The following is a 16,652-nucleotide window of genomic DNA, read 5'->3' as shown; positions in this document are numbered from 1 at the left end:
ATCATGAGACCTCAGGAAAGATGCATTTAAAAATGCTAGCTCTGGGGTGCCTGGGCGGCTCAGTTGGTTAAGCGTCTGACTTCAGCTCAGGTCATGATCTCATGGCTCGTGAGTTCCAGCCCCGTGTCAGGCTCTGTGCTGGCAACTGAGAGCCTGGAGCCTGCTTTGGACTCTGTGTTTCCCTCTCTTTCTGCCCCTCCTCTGCTCACAGTCTCTCTCTCTCTCTCTCTCTCTCTCTCTCTCTCAAAAATAAATAAACATTAAAAAATTTCTTTAAATGCTAGCTCAGAAGGATGAGATAATATTGTGTCTTCCACTCCTAGACAGAATTGATGTAAGGATCACCTCGACATAATTTTGTCTTCTCTGAAAATTGCTGTTAAAGCATCAAAGTTTGTCATTCATTAAAAAGAATTAAACAGAGGGGTGCCTGGGTGGCTCAGTTGGTTAAGTGTTGGATTCTTGATCTCAGCTCAGGTCTTGATCTCAGGGTTGTGTGTTTAAGCTCCATGTTGGGCTCCATGCTGGATGTGGAGCCTACTTAACAAAAAACAAAAAAAAAAAGGAAAGAAAAGAATTAAACAGTAAATCTCAGTTTTCTGCTTGTGTGGAAAATAAAGCTCTCCTGGCAAGTTAATACACTTTTATCAGACAGGTTTTTCCTTTTTTGCTGGGTTCAACTGAAAGTTCATTGTTAGGCTCTTATTACTGTCCTCAGCCTGGGCTTGTAGCGTAGCTTATTATTTTAATGGTAAAACTGTACAATCATGATTGTATATGTTTGGAATTTGAGGTATAAATTGTATATTTCTAAATATTACTTTTGAATCTCAGTTGCAAAGTGGCTTAATTTAAAAATGCACCTTTGGGCAATGAGAAAGAATGAAATATGGCCTTTTGTAGCAACGTGGATGGAACTGGAGAGTGTGATGCTAAGTGAAATAAGCCATACAGAGAAAGACAGATACTATATGGTTTCACTCATGTGGATCCTGAGAAACTTAACAGAAACCCATGGGGGAGGGAAAGAAAAAAAAAAAAAAAGAGGTTAGAGTGGGAGAGAACCAAAGCATAAGAGACTGTTAAAAACTGAGAACAATCTGAGGGTTGATGGGGGGTGGGAGGGAGGGCAGGGTGGGTGATGGGTATTGAGGAGGGCACCTTTTGGGATGAGCACTGGGTGTTGTATGGAAACCAATTTGACAATAAATTTCATATATTAAAAAAAATTAAAAATGCACCTTTGGAGTTTGTATTTCGGAGGCTGCTGACCAATCATAGGCTTTGTTTGCTTTTTTTTTTTTCTTTTGACAGGAAGGAAGAGTTATTAAAAGGGATCTATGCAATGGGATTTAATAGACCATCCAAAATCCAAGAGATGGCTCTCCCTATGATGCTGGCACACCCGTGAGTTTCCAGGGCAGTGCTATCCCAACTTCATTATTTTTAGTCTCCTGTATGCAGTTTATACCCAGGCATCTCCTCTTTTCTCCAGACCTCAGAACCTCATAGCCCAGAGCCAATCTGGAACAGGAAAAACAGCTGCTTTTGTGTTGGCAATGCTAAGCAGAGTTAATACCTTGGAATTGTTCCCACAGGTAAGAAAAGGCTGAGGGAGAGATGGGAATGCTTGAAGATGCCAATGATATTGTAGTAACGGGTCATATTACTTCAATGATGTGCTGGCATTTAGAATAGACATTCTTTCATAAAATCACAGAGCATTGGGCAGCAGTAGGGGACAGTGATTGGGAACACTGCCTTTATAGTTTGGTTCCAATCCCAGCCTCTCTGCTTACTAGTAGAATGTCTTAGGTGAGTTAGTAGATCTTTCCGTGTTTGTTTCCCTGTCTGTAAAGATAACATCTGTAAAGGCGTGGATCATTCCTGACTCTGAGCACAGTGTAGAAACCGCTCATTAAGCATTGAATGCATGCATGAATGTATGAATTCATGAATGAACGAATGCCTCATAGGATTGTCGTGCAGATTAAGTAATGTACCTCTTCAGCGCTGTGCTAGGCCTAAAGTGAGCATTCACTGGTGATGACTGTAGGACTAGAGGATCACCTGGTCCACCTCCCCCTTTAGCAGAGGAGGAAACTCGGGCTTGGGGAGGGAAGTGTCTCACATAAGGTCACAGATGTGAAGAGTGACTGAGCAGGGGCAGGAATGGATCTTGCCATGTGCTCAGTCTGGCTTCCACTCATGGAAAGTGGTATTCTCTCCCTGTTTCTCTAACCTGTACTCATCAACTCGTTTGACAAGCTGAGTACCTGAGTACTGAGTGCACTCTATGCCTTGGGGAAAACAAGGCTTCTTTTGGTAAGTTTACAGTTTGATCAGCAGGATAAGCTGTGGAGATGGATGACTAATGCCCAGCATTTGAAACTTTGTGCTTTTTTAGAAAAGTTCACTGAAATAAATATTCAGGGAGGGTTTGATATGATGAATAAAAAGTCTTCAAGAAAGACTGTGCATGAACACACGTTGAGAAATGTGTGTGGAAACAATTTTTAGCACTGTAGCTATGTTTTCCTCTTCTCTGTATCGCAGATTCTTAACTGATCTTAACAAATGCATTAAACATCACCAGTTTCTTGCATCGGCTTCTTCATTCATCAACCAGATAGAGAGGGGTGGAAGTAGCAGGAAAATTTTAGGGAATATTCTGCCAGCATTGTATACGGTGGATCAAGCAGGGGGTGTTCTGGAAGTAGGCAAACTTAATAGCAGGCAAGAAGTTATGAGGGTCATGCTCAAGCTGTGATTTATCTTGCATTATCTTTCTTCTGGATTCCCAGCCTCCCTACACCTCACTGTCCCCCACAAAAAAAGCATAACCTGTGGCTCTCTATAACTCTTTAGAGAGGAATATGTAAAAGGTGTTTCTCCACCTTCAGCCCCTTCTCTCCCCCACCCATATTCAGCGTTCACCTCAGATCTGTCAGCTGCTAAATTGTGTTCAATTGAAGATATTTTAGTCAACCAAAATCTCCGGTTTTGCACGTGTGCCTCTTCCTGAACAGACTTTAATTGTATGTCAGATTTGCACGATGGCTTGCATGAGCCTTTCAACTTACCCTTTCTCTCTCACAGTGCCTCTGTCTAGCTCCTACTTACGAACTGGCTCTGCAGACTGGTCGTGTGGTCGAACGGATGGGAAAATTCTGTGTGGATGTTCAAGTGATGTACGCCATTCGAGGGAATCACAGTATGTACCAGAAAGCCGGTCCTGGCTGACCTTTTAAATCCTCACTCCGGCAAGCATGTTACATCCCTTCCCGGCTTTTTTGTCTGTAAAGCGGGGGCTATGACAGCACCTGTACCGAAGGGTTGTTACTAGAATGAAATGAAGCGGTGCAGATGACGCTCCGTGTGCACGCCTGGAGCATAAGAAGGACCCAGTAAATGTTAGCTACTTCATTTCCACATCCTGCAAGATGGTGCTTACATATATTTCTTTTTTGAGGCTCAGGCATTTTGTGCAGACAGCTTGTGGTGTTTAACTTTTTCATTAAAGTATTTCATGTGCATAGCAGAAAAAGATCTTTAAAACACAGGTCAGAAGGTAGAAGTGAAAGTTTCTCTCTCTTGTCCTCCAAAGGCCTATTTCCAAGGATAACTAGTTTTGTTCACCGACCTCTGTTTGCTTTCTTTTTCAGTTTATTAACATATGGATGTACATGTATGTATTTGTTTTTGTAGAGTGTGAAAATGGGAGCACTATTTTCTTAGTGTCTACGAACTTAACATGGGGACACCGTCTGGGGACAGTTTGTAGGGTTTCCACCACTGTGGCAGTGCTATTGCTGCAGGGTGGCTTCTTAACCAGACCGTGGGCAGAATCAAATAGTCAAGACTGTTATTACTAAATCCTAGGAAATGAGGAATCTGTCCTAAAGCTCTGCAAAATCAAAATCTGAGAAGGCCCTCAGGGTTTGCATTTGCAAAATCATCACCAAATGTACTTTGACTGAAGAGTCCTGTGTCGCATCACCCTGATGTGTGGATTCTTAGGGTCATTTGCGTTGCATCTGAAGGAGTCCTTCGATCCCTTTCTCCCTAGTTCCCAGAGGAACCGATGTCACCAAACAGATTATAATCGGCACTCCTGGGACTGTCCTAGATTGGTGTTTCAAGCGAAAATTAATTGATCTGACTAAGATCCGTGTATTTGTCCTGGATGAAGCAGACGTGATGATTGACACACAAGGATTCTCAGACCAAAGCATTCGTATTCAGAGGTAAGTTTCACATCCATCCTTGTTCTTCCTGAATCTTCCGTCTGGAGGGGGAGTTTGATTTGTCTGCTGCTCCTAATTGCCTTCACTACTTAATTCCTTACTTCTTTTGCCTTTGAAACAAATTTGGGGTTTCATATTTTCACCAGTTCAGCGGGCCTTTAGACTGCTGGCATTTGCTGGTTTCTTCAGTTTGTAATCTTGCCTGACTGCTCTTCTTTTCTCCACTGGCCTACATGTGGAACCCATGTGGTGAGTTGGCACCAAATTGTGTTCCTAAGTTCTCTATTAGAGCAAAAGTCCAAAGAGAATTTGTTAAAACTTGATAAGGCTGTGGTGAGGATAACCGCTGGGGGGTGGGTGGGGGTGGGGGGGTGGGTAGAGAACACAGTAATCTGGAATTGGGAACCACGTGGTCTAGTCCTGACTTTGCCTCTCATTTGTCGAGTAAATCCTGTTGTTTTCCTAGGCCTTTCTCTCAGGATCACCCAAGGGCCCTAAAATCACAGATCACCAGGCCTAACCTGAGAAATTCACCGGTTCAGAATTTCTGGGAGTGGGCTTTAGGAATCTATATCACTTGTTTTTAAAGAAAGCATTTATGCGCTCAGTATTAAACTCAAATGGTACTGAAAGACCCGTCATGAAAAACAGTGACCTCCTGCCCTATCCTGTAGAGAATACACCTGGGTTCTGGTATTAACCTTCATATATTTAAATAACATGCTCACGTGCCTTTTTCTTAATGTGTCATCATCTGCTGACTACCTTGTAGAGGAGGTGGGAATTCTGCTCTTTTGTACCACCACCCTCCCCCATCCTCCTGTCCCCTCTCTGTGGTTAGTTACATCGTAAGAGTTGGTTACGTTAATAGTGATATCATTAGGACATACAGATAACTGTTCGCTGTTGCACAGGGTATTACTATAATTATGTATTTTCTTGTACAACTGCTACCCCCAGAATTTAATAACTGTCTGTTTTCCTTCCTTTGGTTAGTATCACTGTGTGGGGATCTTTAAGTTTTCTCTGCCTATTTCATCATATGTGTCATATGAAAATGCTGTCTCCAGAAAGGCAAATACACTTAAAAAGTCCATCAATATCTTTTTTTCCCTGAAACTCTCCCGAGCACACTCTCTACGGTTTCAGTCTGGACTTCGTTGTATAGCTGTCTCTCTAGGTCTTCCTGGCCCTCATTTACAGTTTGGAATCTCCTGTTTTCTGGGTCCCTTTTCTTGGTTTACTGTCAATTTACTCAGTACGCTGGAGTATATTCTCTAATGGCTTCCTAAAAAACAATGTCAGGAAGTTTACTTTCCATCTCCCACATGTCTGAAAATATCTTTATTGTACCTGTAAATCTGGTCTTTTGATTGATAGTTTGCTTGGATGTGGAGTCCAAGTTGAAAAGAATTCTCCCTATAAATTCAGAGTCAATGTTGAAAACAAAAATTTTTTAAATACTATAATTCCCTCAGTTCCAGTGTTGTTGCTGACATTTAAAGTTGTTCTGATAGCCAAACTTTTGTACGTGATCTGTTTTTTCTCTGTAGAAGCTTTTAGAATCTTCTTTCTCCATAGTATTCTGAAACTTGACAGTGATATGTGTTTGTTTGGGTTCTTTTTTCCTCATTCATTGTTCTAGACACATAGTACACTCACCCTGTTCATTTTTAAAACTTGTGCCTGCCAGATCTGGGAAAATTTCTTAGGTTATTTTTTTCCCTGCAGTGACTAACTTTCTAGAGAGCAGGACACAGCCATGCCAGACCAAAAAAAAAAAAAAAAAAAAAAGTATATATATGTATACATATATATATGTGTGTGTGTGTGTATATATATATATGAACATAATGTAGAAGAAATAGTCATACATGTGTGTTAACATAAAAATGTGATAAATGGTATATTTCTTTAAAATTGTATATTCTATATTTTCTGTTACATAAATCCTACAATTTAAGCAAAACAACAGTAGAACTAGTTAAGTGGCTATTGGTCGTAATTATCAATAGAACTAATTAAATGAATAGTATGTATGAGAAAGATATAACAGTAGTTTATGTCATTTTTGACATCATAATTTAATTTTTTTTAATTCTTTATTGCATGCTTAAATGTTGTCAGCTGTGCTGTTGTTATGTTCTTAAGATACTTAAATAGAAGACTTTTTACAAGGAGAATGTCAACACAATAGGACTAATTAAACAGCTGTTACCTGTGTTTAAGGACAAAATCAGCAATGACCTATTTCTTTTTGTCTCCTAGTGCAGTAGGCTGTTTCTACTCCTTCTCTTTCCTCCTCCAGCAATACTTCTCTGAACTGCCTGCAGCCTTCTTTCCTTGTATTTAGTGGTAAAACTGAATACAGTCAAATGTAAAATTCATTTTGACTTGAAGCTCTGCTCTTATCGAGCTTACACCAATTCTTGGTATTAGTCCAGTGTGATGTCCTCTTAACAAAAGTGTTTAAGGGGGGCGCCTGGGTGGCTTAGTCGGTTAAGCATCCGACTTCAACTCAGGTCATAATCTCATGATCCATGAGTTCAACCCCTGCATCGGGCTCTGTGCTGACAGCTCAGAGCCTGGAGCCTGCTTCTGATTCTGTATCTCCCTCTCTCTCGCCCCTCCCCTGCTTGTGCTCTCTCTCTCAAAAATAAATAGAAACATTAATAATAAAGTGTTTAAACATGAACTATTTAAGAGTTTACTGTCTAGCAACAGTAGTTTTTTTAAACACGCAAGAATTCATGTCTAGCTTTCTAGAAACATCCACATCTATGTCTGCAGGCTTGTTCTGTAGACAAGCTATTTGTCATTCAGATCCTTCACATCTATAAAATCCACCACTTAGGTTACCCGGGTCTAAAATGTCCATCGTTTTTAAACACTCTGAAGTCCATTATTTAGCATTGTAATTCTCAGGGAAATGGTTGTGAAGCACCGAGGGGATTTAAGTCTGTGAAATCCAAGATGGATTCCGAGTAAGTTACAGTTTTTAGCAAAGGAACAAGAAAGTCTTGTTCAACTAATTCCCTTTTCTGCTGACAGTCTTGAGTTCTGAAGAAGTCTTACTTCCTTTAAAATGAGTATTTTTTTTCTTTTTTTTTTGCTTCAGGGCATCACACAGCATATCATTTCTGTTTTACCGTAATTCTTTTTTCCATTCCTATATTCAGCACATTTTCAAGTTGGAGAAAGATGTTCTTTTTGTCTCACACTTGGAAGATACGATTTTATGACTGACTAACATTTTAACTCTTTTTCATGGCCAGCAGCAATGATAGGCATCTTATAGGCATATGTCCAAGGTGACTCTCTTCTTCCATTAACATACAGTAAAAAATGTACTAGATGCTTCTGCAGTTTTTAAGGAAACTAAAAAGTCACCAAAAACCTTGGTAATGGAAGCTCAGCATCACAGTTTAGCAAATTATATGCCTTTTATAAGTGTGGTCTACGAAGTATGCAGGATATTTAGCTAGCAAGATCTTTTTGTTTTCTTTGATAAGTTTATAGACTGGAATCTGTCAGAATTTATATTTGCATTGTCTGCAGCATATGCAGACAGTTGAACAAAAGCTAGTTTGTATTTGGATAGGATATCAACAGTCTTCAGTTTTAGATTTTCCGTGACTTATTAAAACTTTATAGAAGTCAAGGAGATGTTTTGAACTCCCATTTTTCAAGTCAAAGTATCTAAGAGATAGGAGGAATATATTTCTTGTTGCTATGATTTGACATATCATCCGGTATAGTGTAGACAGCATGATCATTGGTAAAATCTTATAGAATTAGCTGTACACTGAAAGTGGTAAGACATCTGTGGTCAAAATGTTCTCCATTTGTGCACCCACAGGACATTTTACCTGCAGCCTCTAAACAGGAAATGTAAATTTCCTCAGTTTCAGAGAGATATCAAGGGAGGGATACAATAATGCATATCCATTTGTATGGTATGGCCAAACTAATTCAGCATCCACTGTTTCCAGCTGAGCACTGGTGTGCTTTAAAAAGGCAAAACAGCTTTGAATTTAGAAATGGTGCCCATCTCATCCTGAACTTGTGATGTTTGGTCTCCACGTATGCTTTTCACATCTCCTCCTCCACCATGCTTTCCCCCTGTTCTTCCCTTCATGTGGTGCAGTTGCTTTGTTTTTGGTATTTACCTCTTTAACCCAGTTGAGTGTGTCTTTCCATCTGTCGTTAAAGTAACACAGTCATTTAGCTGCCTTTTTCTGTCTTATCTGGATCGTCCTGGCATTCCCTGTTTCTTTTCCATAACTTCCTTTTCTTGTCATGGATGCAATATGCTGCTGTTGTCTCTCTGAGGATGTTAATTATAGTATTTAAATTTTTTTTTCTATTCTCAACATTGGCTCTGAATTACCTAAGTTTCTTTTTTTGTTTTGTTTTGTTTTTTGCTACAGTCTGTGTCTTTTGTGGTAGACCTTTCCCCCCTCGAATCTGGTGGTACAATGGCCAGCCTTTCAAAATCTAAAATTAGGAACCAAGAACCTTATTGACAGCTCCCCAGGAGACATGCACTTGGTTGCTGGCCTTCTGGGAGGGCCAGGGAGTGGGCTGTGTTTTCTCATGTGCATATTTCCCCTCATTCCTTATTTTCAGCTCTCCGCTTTACCCTTACCTTCTACTGAGGCTGGTATCCCCAAGTCTGGGATTTCTGCACAGACAGTAGACTTCTACTTGCACATGTTCAGCTGCCTGAAATGAGGTGGGGTCCAGTTGCTCCTCACACACATTTTCAGCCAGCCTTCCTATTTAAAATAATTTTGGCCAAAGATCAAGTGAGACTCCCTTCTGGCCATCCTTTACGCTAAGTTGGTGTGTTTATATATAACTGAGAACGAAGGATTCGGTAGCTGAAAAGGGCTGCCTACTCAAGAGAATATTAAGTAATAATTAGAGTGTTTATGTTGGTTGTTTACCCTTCCATTGTTGATTTTCTTCCTTTTGCTTAAAAAAGATTAAATCGCAGTATTGTCCAATAGAAAGATAATGCAAACCACATGTGTAACTTTAAATTTTCTAATAGCCACATAAGAAAAAACTGGTGAAGTTCATGTTATATTTTATATATATCAAAATCAAAAGTAGCATATCAACAAGTAGTCAATTTAATCAATATGAAAATTATTAATGAAATAGTTTAAATTCTGTTTCTCCTACAAAGTCTTCAAAATCCAGGGTGGATTGCAGAACAGCCCGTGTTTCCTTTCCTTATGTAGTCTGTGTACGTTGTCTTTTTGGAATGAAATGGCACAGGCCTTGGGATGCAAGTCCCGGTACCATCTTTCTCCAGATGGAGAACTGTGATATAGCAGATGGCCAAGAGTCTCCCCCACTGACCCCCTCCCCCCAAGCAAGTTAATGCACAGTATCCTTCATATCTTCTGGCACACCGCCCCCACTTACTCTGGCCTCTGGTGCCCACAGCTCTGAGGGCTCTCAGGGGTTCTGAGAGAGCCACTGCCTTTGCAGCTCAACCACCCTTGTCATCACCATTTCCATCTGTAGCGCTCATGTTTTCTTGTTTACCAGAGTTTCCCATCTTCCAGAAACGTATTGAAATTTCTCATCCACCAGTGTCTCCTTTTCTGTCTCCATGTTGTTGTAGATTCATATCTTTTTATCTCTTCATGATCATACTAGTGGTATGTGGGAAGCTAAGGAGGTATGCATGTAGGCAGTCTACCACAGTTGCCAAGAAGTCTATCAGATCGTTACTTTGGAAAGCTGCCCAGATGATCCAGACCCCAGACTTGACAGAGTACTTGGGACTCGCTGGACTCCATGATCTTTCCCGCTCTCTTGTAGCACTAATGCCTTATCTTCTAGGTGCTCTGTCTTCCCCCCAAAAGCAATGATTTCTCTCCAGTGAAATCAGATTAAATTCAAATTTATTGATGTGTAAAATGTGTTCAGAGAAATACATGAATCACAAGTGTACGGTTGAGTGAATTATCACAAAGAGGCCGTGTTCATGTAACAATGGCCCAGACCAAAAAATAGAACCCCAACTCTCCAGGGGTCCCTGTGGCTCTTTTCCTATCACTAGCCCCCTTTCTTCAGGATTAACCTCTGTTTTGACTGCTAGTTCCATAGATTCATTTTACTCATTGTTGAACTTTATGTAAATTGGCCCTCTGTTCATTATGGGTTCAGCTCATATTTTGCATGCAGTAGCGTTTTTATCTTTTGTTCCCCTTTTGTGTATATCCAGGTTCTTCCCACTCCAAATAAAGTTAGCTGCGGCTGCTGTTCTTTTCCTCCCAAGAACTATAACACCTGCCATTGAATGACTAGCCTGTTTCCTTCCCCACATTTAACTTTGTGTGAAACGATACCATGAAGACTATCTAGACCACACTCTTGGCTCCATGATTTTGCCTCTTTTAAGAAGACAGTTGTCAGGGCGCCTGGGTGGCTCAATCGGTTGAGCATCCGACTTCAGCTCAGGTCATGATCTCATGGTCTGTGAGTTCGAGCCCCACGTAGGGCTCTGTGCGGACAGCTCAGAGCCTGGAGCCTGTTTCAGATTCTGTGTCTCCCTCTTTCTCTCTCCTTCCCCACTCATGCTCTGTCTTTCTCTTCTCAAGAATAAATAAATGTTAAAAAAATTTTTTTAATAAAATAAAAGAAGACACTTGTCAAGTGACACCCCATACCCTCCAAAATACATATCTAAATTTTACCCTTGAGTTCTACATTCAGTTCATGTGTTTTTCCAAATTCTGGTTGGCAAGAAAGGGCAGGACACGTGGCCCTTTGCACAGAGGTGGAGCTTATGGGCAGCACTTCACCCACTGAGCCCTCATGGCAGTGGGTGTAATGTGCTTGAAGATGCCTCCAAGGAGAGCAACAGGGATGGCAGTGGCTGACGGCCCGGCCGTCTTCCCCTTGTCTCTTACAGAGCTTTACCTTCTGAGTGCCAGATGCTCCTCTTCTCAGCAACCTTTGAGGACTCTGTGTGGCAGTTTGCAGAGCGAATCATTCCTGACCCTAATGTTATCAAGTTAAGAAAAGAGGAGCTGACCCTGAACAACATCCGACAGTATTATGTGCTGTGTGAGAATAGGAAAGACAAATACCAAGCTCTGTGCAACATCTATGGTGGCATCACCATTGGTCAGGCCATCATCTTCTGCCAGGTAACTGCTGAGATCTGTCTTCGTCATGCCCAGACTTCCCTGCATGTGGAGGCGAGGGGATGGTAATACTAATAAGTGCCATAGAGCCAGGTGCCATCGCAAGCACTTTTTGTACCGGAGGGTATTTAGTGTAATCTTCAGAACAGCTTGGGATAGGAATTAATCTGTATTTTGTGGGTGAAACTTAGAAATATTAAGCAATGGAATAGGACCTCAATATGATGTTAAATAGAGGGCATCATTATTTTGGGGGGATTGCTTCTAACAGTTCCCCATTTAGGTTGATGTTTACTGTTGGGTTTTTACAGATCACCCTTCATCAGATTAAGAATGTTCTCGTCTAATTCCTAACTTACTATGAGCAAAGTAGCCACTCCGTCTCTCACTGTTAATATTACCCTGTTTTTATTTTCATATTTACTTTTTCCATCGGACATGTTTCATGTTCACGCATTGGTTTTATTTTCTCTCTACCCCACAAACACTGTAAGCTCCATGAGTGCAGGACCTCATCTGTCTTACTTTTGTAGCCCACTAGAATGGCTCCTGCCTGGCACAGGGACAGCACTGAACACATACTTGTAGAATAAAAGAAAGCTCGCTTCTGCCACGGACTAGCCATGAAACCTTGGGCAAGTGATTTCATGTTTTTAAGCTTTGGGTTTTTGGGTTTTTTTAATTTAGGTAGCTATGTCATCAGGTTGTTGTGAGAGCAAATGACTGTAATGCATGTAAAGATTTGAGCGAGATTCCTGGCAGACATGAAGCACTCTTCTTAAAGGGACTAAGGGTGTCATTACTGCATTATCCCATTTTGTCATCACACTACCACATGAGGTAGGCGAGCATTTTATCTCTCCTTAATGGCTGAGAAGTCAAAGCTCCTAAAGGTTGAGAGGATGTGACCCTAGGAAGTACAGGGGGTGGACAAATTCCATGCCTATTCTAAGATTTCTCTAGGACTTGAGGGAGAGGTAAAGCAAAATCCCTGTGCAGCCATTTCTGGCTTCCCCATCATGCGTAAGTGAGCATTGCAAACACAGCAGGTCTGCTTTGACTTGGGATGCTGTGCTGGGTTTTGTGTTTTCATGTAGACTCGTCGAAATGCCAAGTGGTTGACTGTGGAGATGATGCAGGATGGCCACCAAGTGTCTTTGTTAAGCGGAGAGCTGACCGTGGATCAGCGAGCCTCCATCATTCAGAGGTTTCGGGATGGGAAAGAGAAAGTTCTTATAACAACCAATGTCTGTGCTCGAGGTGTGTGTGTGTTTGTGTATGTACACGCTTAAAGTCAAGTTTGTTGAAGTATATAATTTACGTATGATAAAACTCATGGATTTTAAGCATACAGTGAGATTTTTGACAAGCATATAGGGTCATGTAATCATCACTATAATCAAAGTACAGACACTTCCCTCTCCCTCCAGAACTTCCTTGTGCTCCTTTGCTGCTAGCCTCTTCTTCATATCATCTGACCCCTGGCAACTACTGATCAGATTTCTGTCTACTTTTTTGTCTCTTCCAGAATGCTATATAAATTAAATCATATATAGGTAGCCATTGTGTCTGACTTATCCTACTTGATATAATGCTTTTGAATTCATCAGTGTTGTGACATATATTAGTAGTTAGGTCCTTTTTATTGCTGAGTCATATTCCCTTGAATGGATATACTACAATTAGTTCATTCACGAGTTGATGGACATTTGAATTATTCACAGTTTGGGGCTATTTTGAATAAATCTGTAATAAACATTCATATGTAGGTCTTGTGTAGACATGTTTTCATTTCTCTTGGATAAATAAAGTAGGATTTGGGGGTCATATGGTAAATGTATGTTTAGCTTCATAGGAAACTGAAACTGTCTTCCAAAGTGACTGTACCATTTTTTATTCCCACCAGCAATGTAGGAGAGTTCCAATTGCTCTGCATCCTTGCCAGCAATTAATACTGCCACTCTTTTTCATTTTAGCCATTCTAGTAGATGTGTGTGGTATCTCATTGTGTTTTTGACTCATGCTCCCTAATGACTAACATTGATCATCTCTGAGGTGTTTTTAATTTTAAAACTATTGACTACTTCGGGGAAAATTCTTTGTTTTTTCAGGAGACAGGCCTTCCTACATTATTCATTCTTCCCATACCCTTGCCTACACCCCATACTCAAACCATGTTTCCTAATTCATTCAGATAGAAATGAAGACCTGCTATGCAGGTGGAGCTCAGCACTGTGGAAGAGGAGCCTGAGAAAAGATGAGGTCCCAGCCCCTCAGGAGCTCAGCGTCTAGCACTTGACTATCTAGACCAGTGCCATCCAGTAGAACTTTCTACATTGAAGTAAATGTTCTGTTCTGTGCTGTCCAGTTGGTAGCCAGTGGCCATATAGGGCTGCTGGGCACTTGAAATGTGGCTAGTGTGACTGAGGAACTTGTAATTTGAATTAATTTAAAGTTAGATGGCCATATTGGATGGCACACCTCTAGACCTTGGAGGAAAGAGGGCACCAGGAGCTCCAAGGAGGACAAGGATTGTGACCGAGACAGCTTTGTAGTGCTGGGAGACAGAGGCACTGGGGGATCATAGAATTCTTCCAGGAACGTTAGATGTGAAAGGTTTTGAAGAAAGGGTAGAATCTAATTTGATAAGAATTTACAGTTTGCTTGGGAAATGGCAAGGCTGTGTGACTACAGTGTTGGATTTGAGTCAGGAGAGGAAGAGATGAGACTTCAGGTGGTTTGGAAATCTGGAATTGTTTGTGCTTCATCCTGTGCAGTTTGGGCAGTCAGCCCTGAACTTAGGTGTCCAGGACGTTGCCATGGTGACCGTGGTCCGAGAGATTGGAGGAGGAGAGAAGAGGGGGAACTTGTCTGGAGGTTGTTACAACAGTGAGGCAAGGGATAAAAAAAAGTCCTGGCTGGAACCATGACTGCGGCATGGAGTGGCGTGGGGTCCAGTGAAGGGTAGGGCACGTGAGACAGGGGTTCCTGCCGGGGACTTAGCACAGTAGGAACGGAGAGGAGGCTCTGTGGGCTTGGCGAGAGCCCTGTCCACAACACACGCTCTTTGTACATACTGAAACTTCTGTAGAATTAGCTTCTACTGACACTCTTAAATCTAGCATCCTAGGCGCCCTGGGCCAGCAAATTGCTTGACCACAGTATCCACTTCAGTGACATAAAACCAGCTTTTGTTTGTAAATGACGGCTAAGAGAGAGTTTCCCTGGCAGATGGGGTTCATGAACAGCTGTGTCCTAAGGAGACAGTCGCAGGACCCCACAGTGTCTTTCCTCTTCCAGGGATTGATGTGAAGCAGGTCACAATTGTTGTGAACTTTGATCTCCCTGTAAACCAAGCTGAGGAGCCAGACTATGAGACCTACCTTCACCGCATAGGGCGGACGGGGCGCTTCGGGAAGAAAGGCCTGGCCTTCAACATGATTGAGGTGGATAAGCTACCCCTGCTTATGAAGATCCAGGATCACTTTAGTAAGTAGCACCTGTCACAGTGGGAACTGTGCATCCTGCTGATGGTGACAGTGATGGTGTCTGTCACGGACCTAGTACCCAGAGGTTTAGGGTCTATGGGGGCAGGAGCCAGGGAGTGGGAAGCTCCTAATCCACAGTGAGTGCTAGAGCTCCTAATGTGAGGCCGTTGAGTAAATCATCCATATACGGTAGCTGAAGAACAACTTAAAAATCAAGTGGAATTAATATGAGCTCAGGTTTATGTTATTGCCCATTATGGGACCCGGGGCAGCTTTTCATGTCCAAAAGCACCATCCAAAACAAAGTAATAAAGTCCTTTAGGATTATATTTTGTTCCTGGAGTGCTTGGTGGCTCAGTTGGTTAAGCGTCCGACTCTTGGTTCCAGCTCAGGTCATGATCTCATGGTTTGTAGGTTCGAGCCCCAAGTCAGCCTGCTTGGGACTCTCTTTCTGCCCCTCCCCCACTCACACTCACACGCTCTCTCAAATAAACTTGAAAAAAATTATATTCTGTCCCCAGCTTCCCCTCTTATTTACATTTTTCTCTTCCTCTGGCCCCCCCACCAACTAGGATAGTCCTAAATTCTGAGATCTGCTGCCCTTCTTCCCACCCCACATCCAAACAAGGCAGACTCTGGTAACCTTCTGGGCTCTTGGACCAGCAGCTTGCACTCTGATGGAAGCTCTGATGGAAGTTCTGATGGTAACCTGAGGCATCCACTTCTCAGTTACCCCTGGCCCCAAGGCCCACGGACATGACTGGGGAGCAGGGGGAGAGGTACACTCGAATGACCCCGAATATATCTTCACCTTTTGGGAAAACGGTACTTAACTTTTGTGGGAAGCAATGGACACTGTCCCTGGGGAAATGCATAGAGGCACACCTATGCAGTTTGGAATACGATTTTGGAAAGTCTAGACTGTAGCACATCCATGGACGCTTCAGGGAAGTTGATTAAGCAACTCTGTGTTAGGAGAGGCAAGGAGGGATGGCAGGCAGAAAGAACCCTTACCATCCATCCACGCCTGCTATGGTAAGCTCCTTATGACCAAATCCTGGGAAGTGACCTCAGCAGAGGCACCTTAGCTTCCCTCCCTGTTGCCATCCCTCACCCCACCCCACACACGCCCATTCATTCCTCCTAGTAGGGCCACGCCCCTTCCCAGGCTCCCCTCACCTGCACTCTGGCCTTTTTTTCTGCCCCAAGGTATCTAGACACAGATGTTCTATTGTTTGGTACATTTGATGCTCTTTTAGTTAGTTTTAATTGGTTATTTTAATCCTATCTCTTCCTTATCTAATCTAGAGAATGTTCTCTCTCAGGGCTTTCCATACAGGGGATGACAGGAACACGTATTTGTGAAGGTGTCACTGTCTTCAGATATTCAGAGCTGAGTGGAATGAAATTCTGTGTATGCCCCAGGCTAAGACTGCTTCTGTTCTCTTCCCTTCTCTTAGATAGCAGTATCAAGCAGCTCGACCCTGAAGACATGGATGAGATTGAAAAGATTGAATATTGAAGACAGAACTGTGTTGTTTGTGAAATGTCCTAGTTTATGTGAGAATGTCCCAATGGGTTTTGAAGGTAATTTTTTCCATTGGGGCTTTTTCAAAGTGAAACTGTTAAATATGGCAAAATAAATGTCATGGTAGCCTTAGTCTTAAGACATGAGGTCTTTTTGAAACCAAGTTGGTGTGAAGCACTGATCTTTTTGAATAAAAAAGCAAGATTATTTCTTATTCTAA

General features: G+C 42.0%; 1 protein-coding gene across 2 annotated transcripts in view; it reads left to right on the top strand.

Moving 5' to 3' along the window:
- The window catches only part of DDX25 (DEAD-box helicase 25), a 20,522-nt gene extending 3,870 nt beyond the window's left edge, over positions 1 to 16,652 (top strand). For both annotated transcript variants that reach the window (XM_049654749.1, XM_049654740.1), the window contains exons 5-12: positions 1,315 to 1,407; positions 1,496 to 1,598; positions 3,100 to 3,214; positions 4,070 to 4,247; positions 11,182 to 11,419; positions 12,514 to 12,676; positions 14,717 to 14,905; positions 16,365 to 16,652. In XM_049654749.1, the coding sequence (XP_049510706.1) occupies positions 1,346 to 1,407; positions 1,496 to 1,598; positions 3,100 to 3,214; positions 4,070 to 4,247; positions 11,182 to 11,419; positions 12,514 to 12,676; positions 14,717 to 14,905; positions 16,365 to 16,426 (1,110 nt within the window). In that variant the 5' untranslated portion in view covers positions 1,315 to 1,345 and the 3' untranslated portion in view covers positions 16,427 to 16,652. The remainder of the gene's footprint in view (positions 1 to 1,314; positions 1,408 to 1,495; positions 1,599 to 3,099; positions 3,215 to 4,069; positions 4,248 to 11,181; positions 11,420 to 12,513; positions 12,677 to 14,716; positions 14,906 to 16,364) is intronic.

The sequence above is a fragment of the Panthera uncia genome, chromosome D1 (genome assembly GCF_023721935.1).
Source record: "Panthera uncia isolate 11264 chromosome D1, Puncia_PCG_1.0, whole genome shotgun sequence".
In the NCBI taxonomy this organism is placed as follows: domain Eukaryota; kingdom Metazoa; phylum Chordata; class Mammalia; order Carnivora; family Felidae; genus Panthera; species Panthera uncia.
The sequence above is the reverse complement of the archived record's forward strand: the minus strand, read 5'-3'. Positions and strand labels throughout refer to the sequence as shown.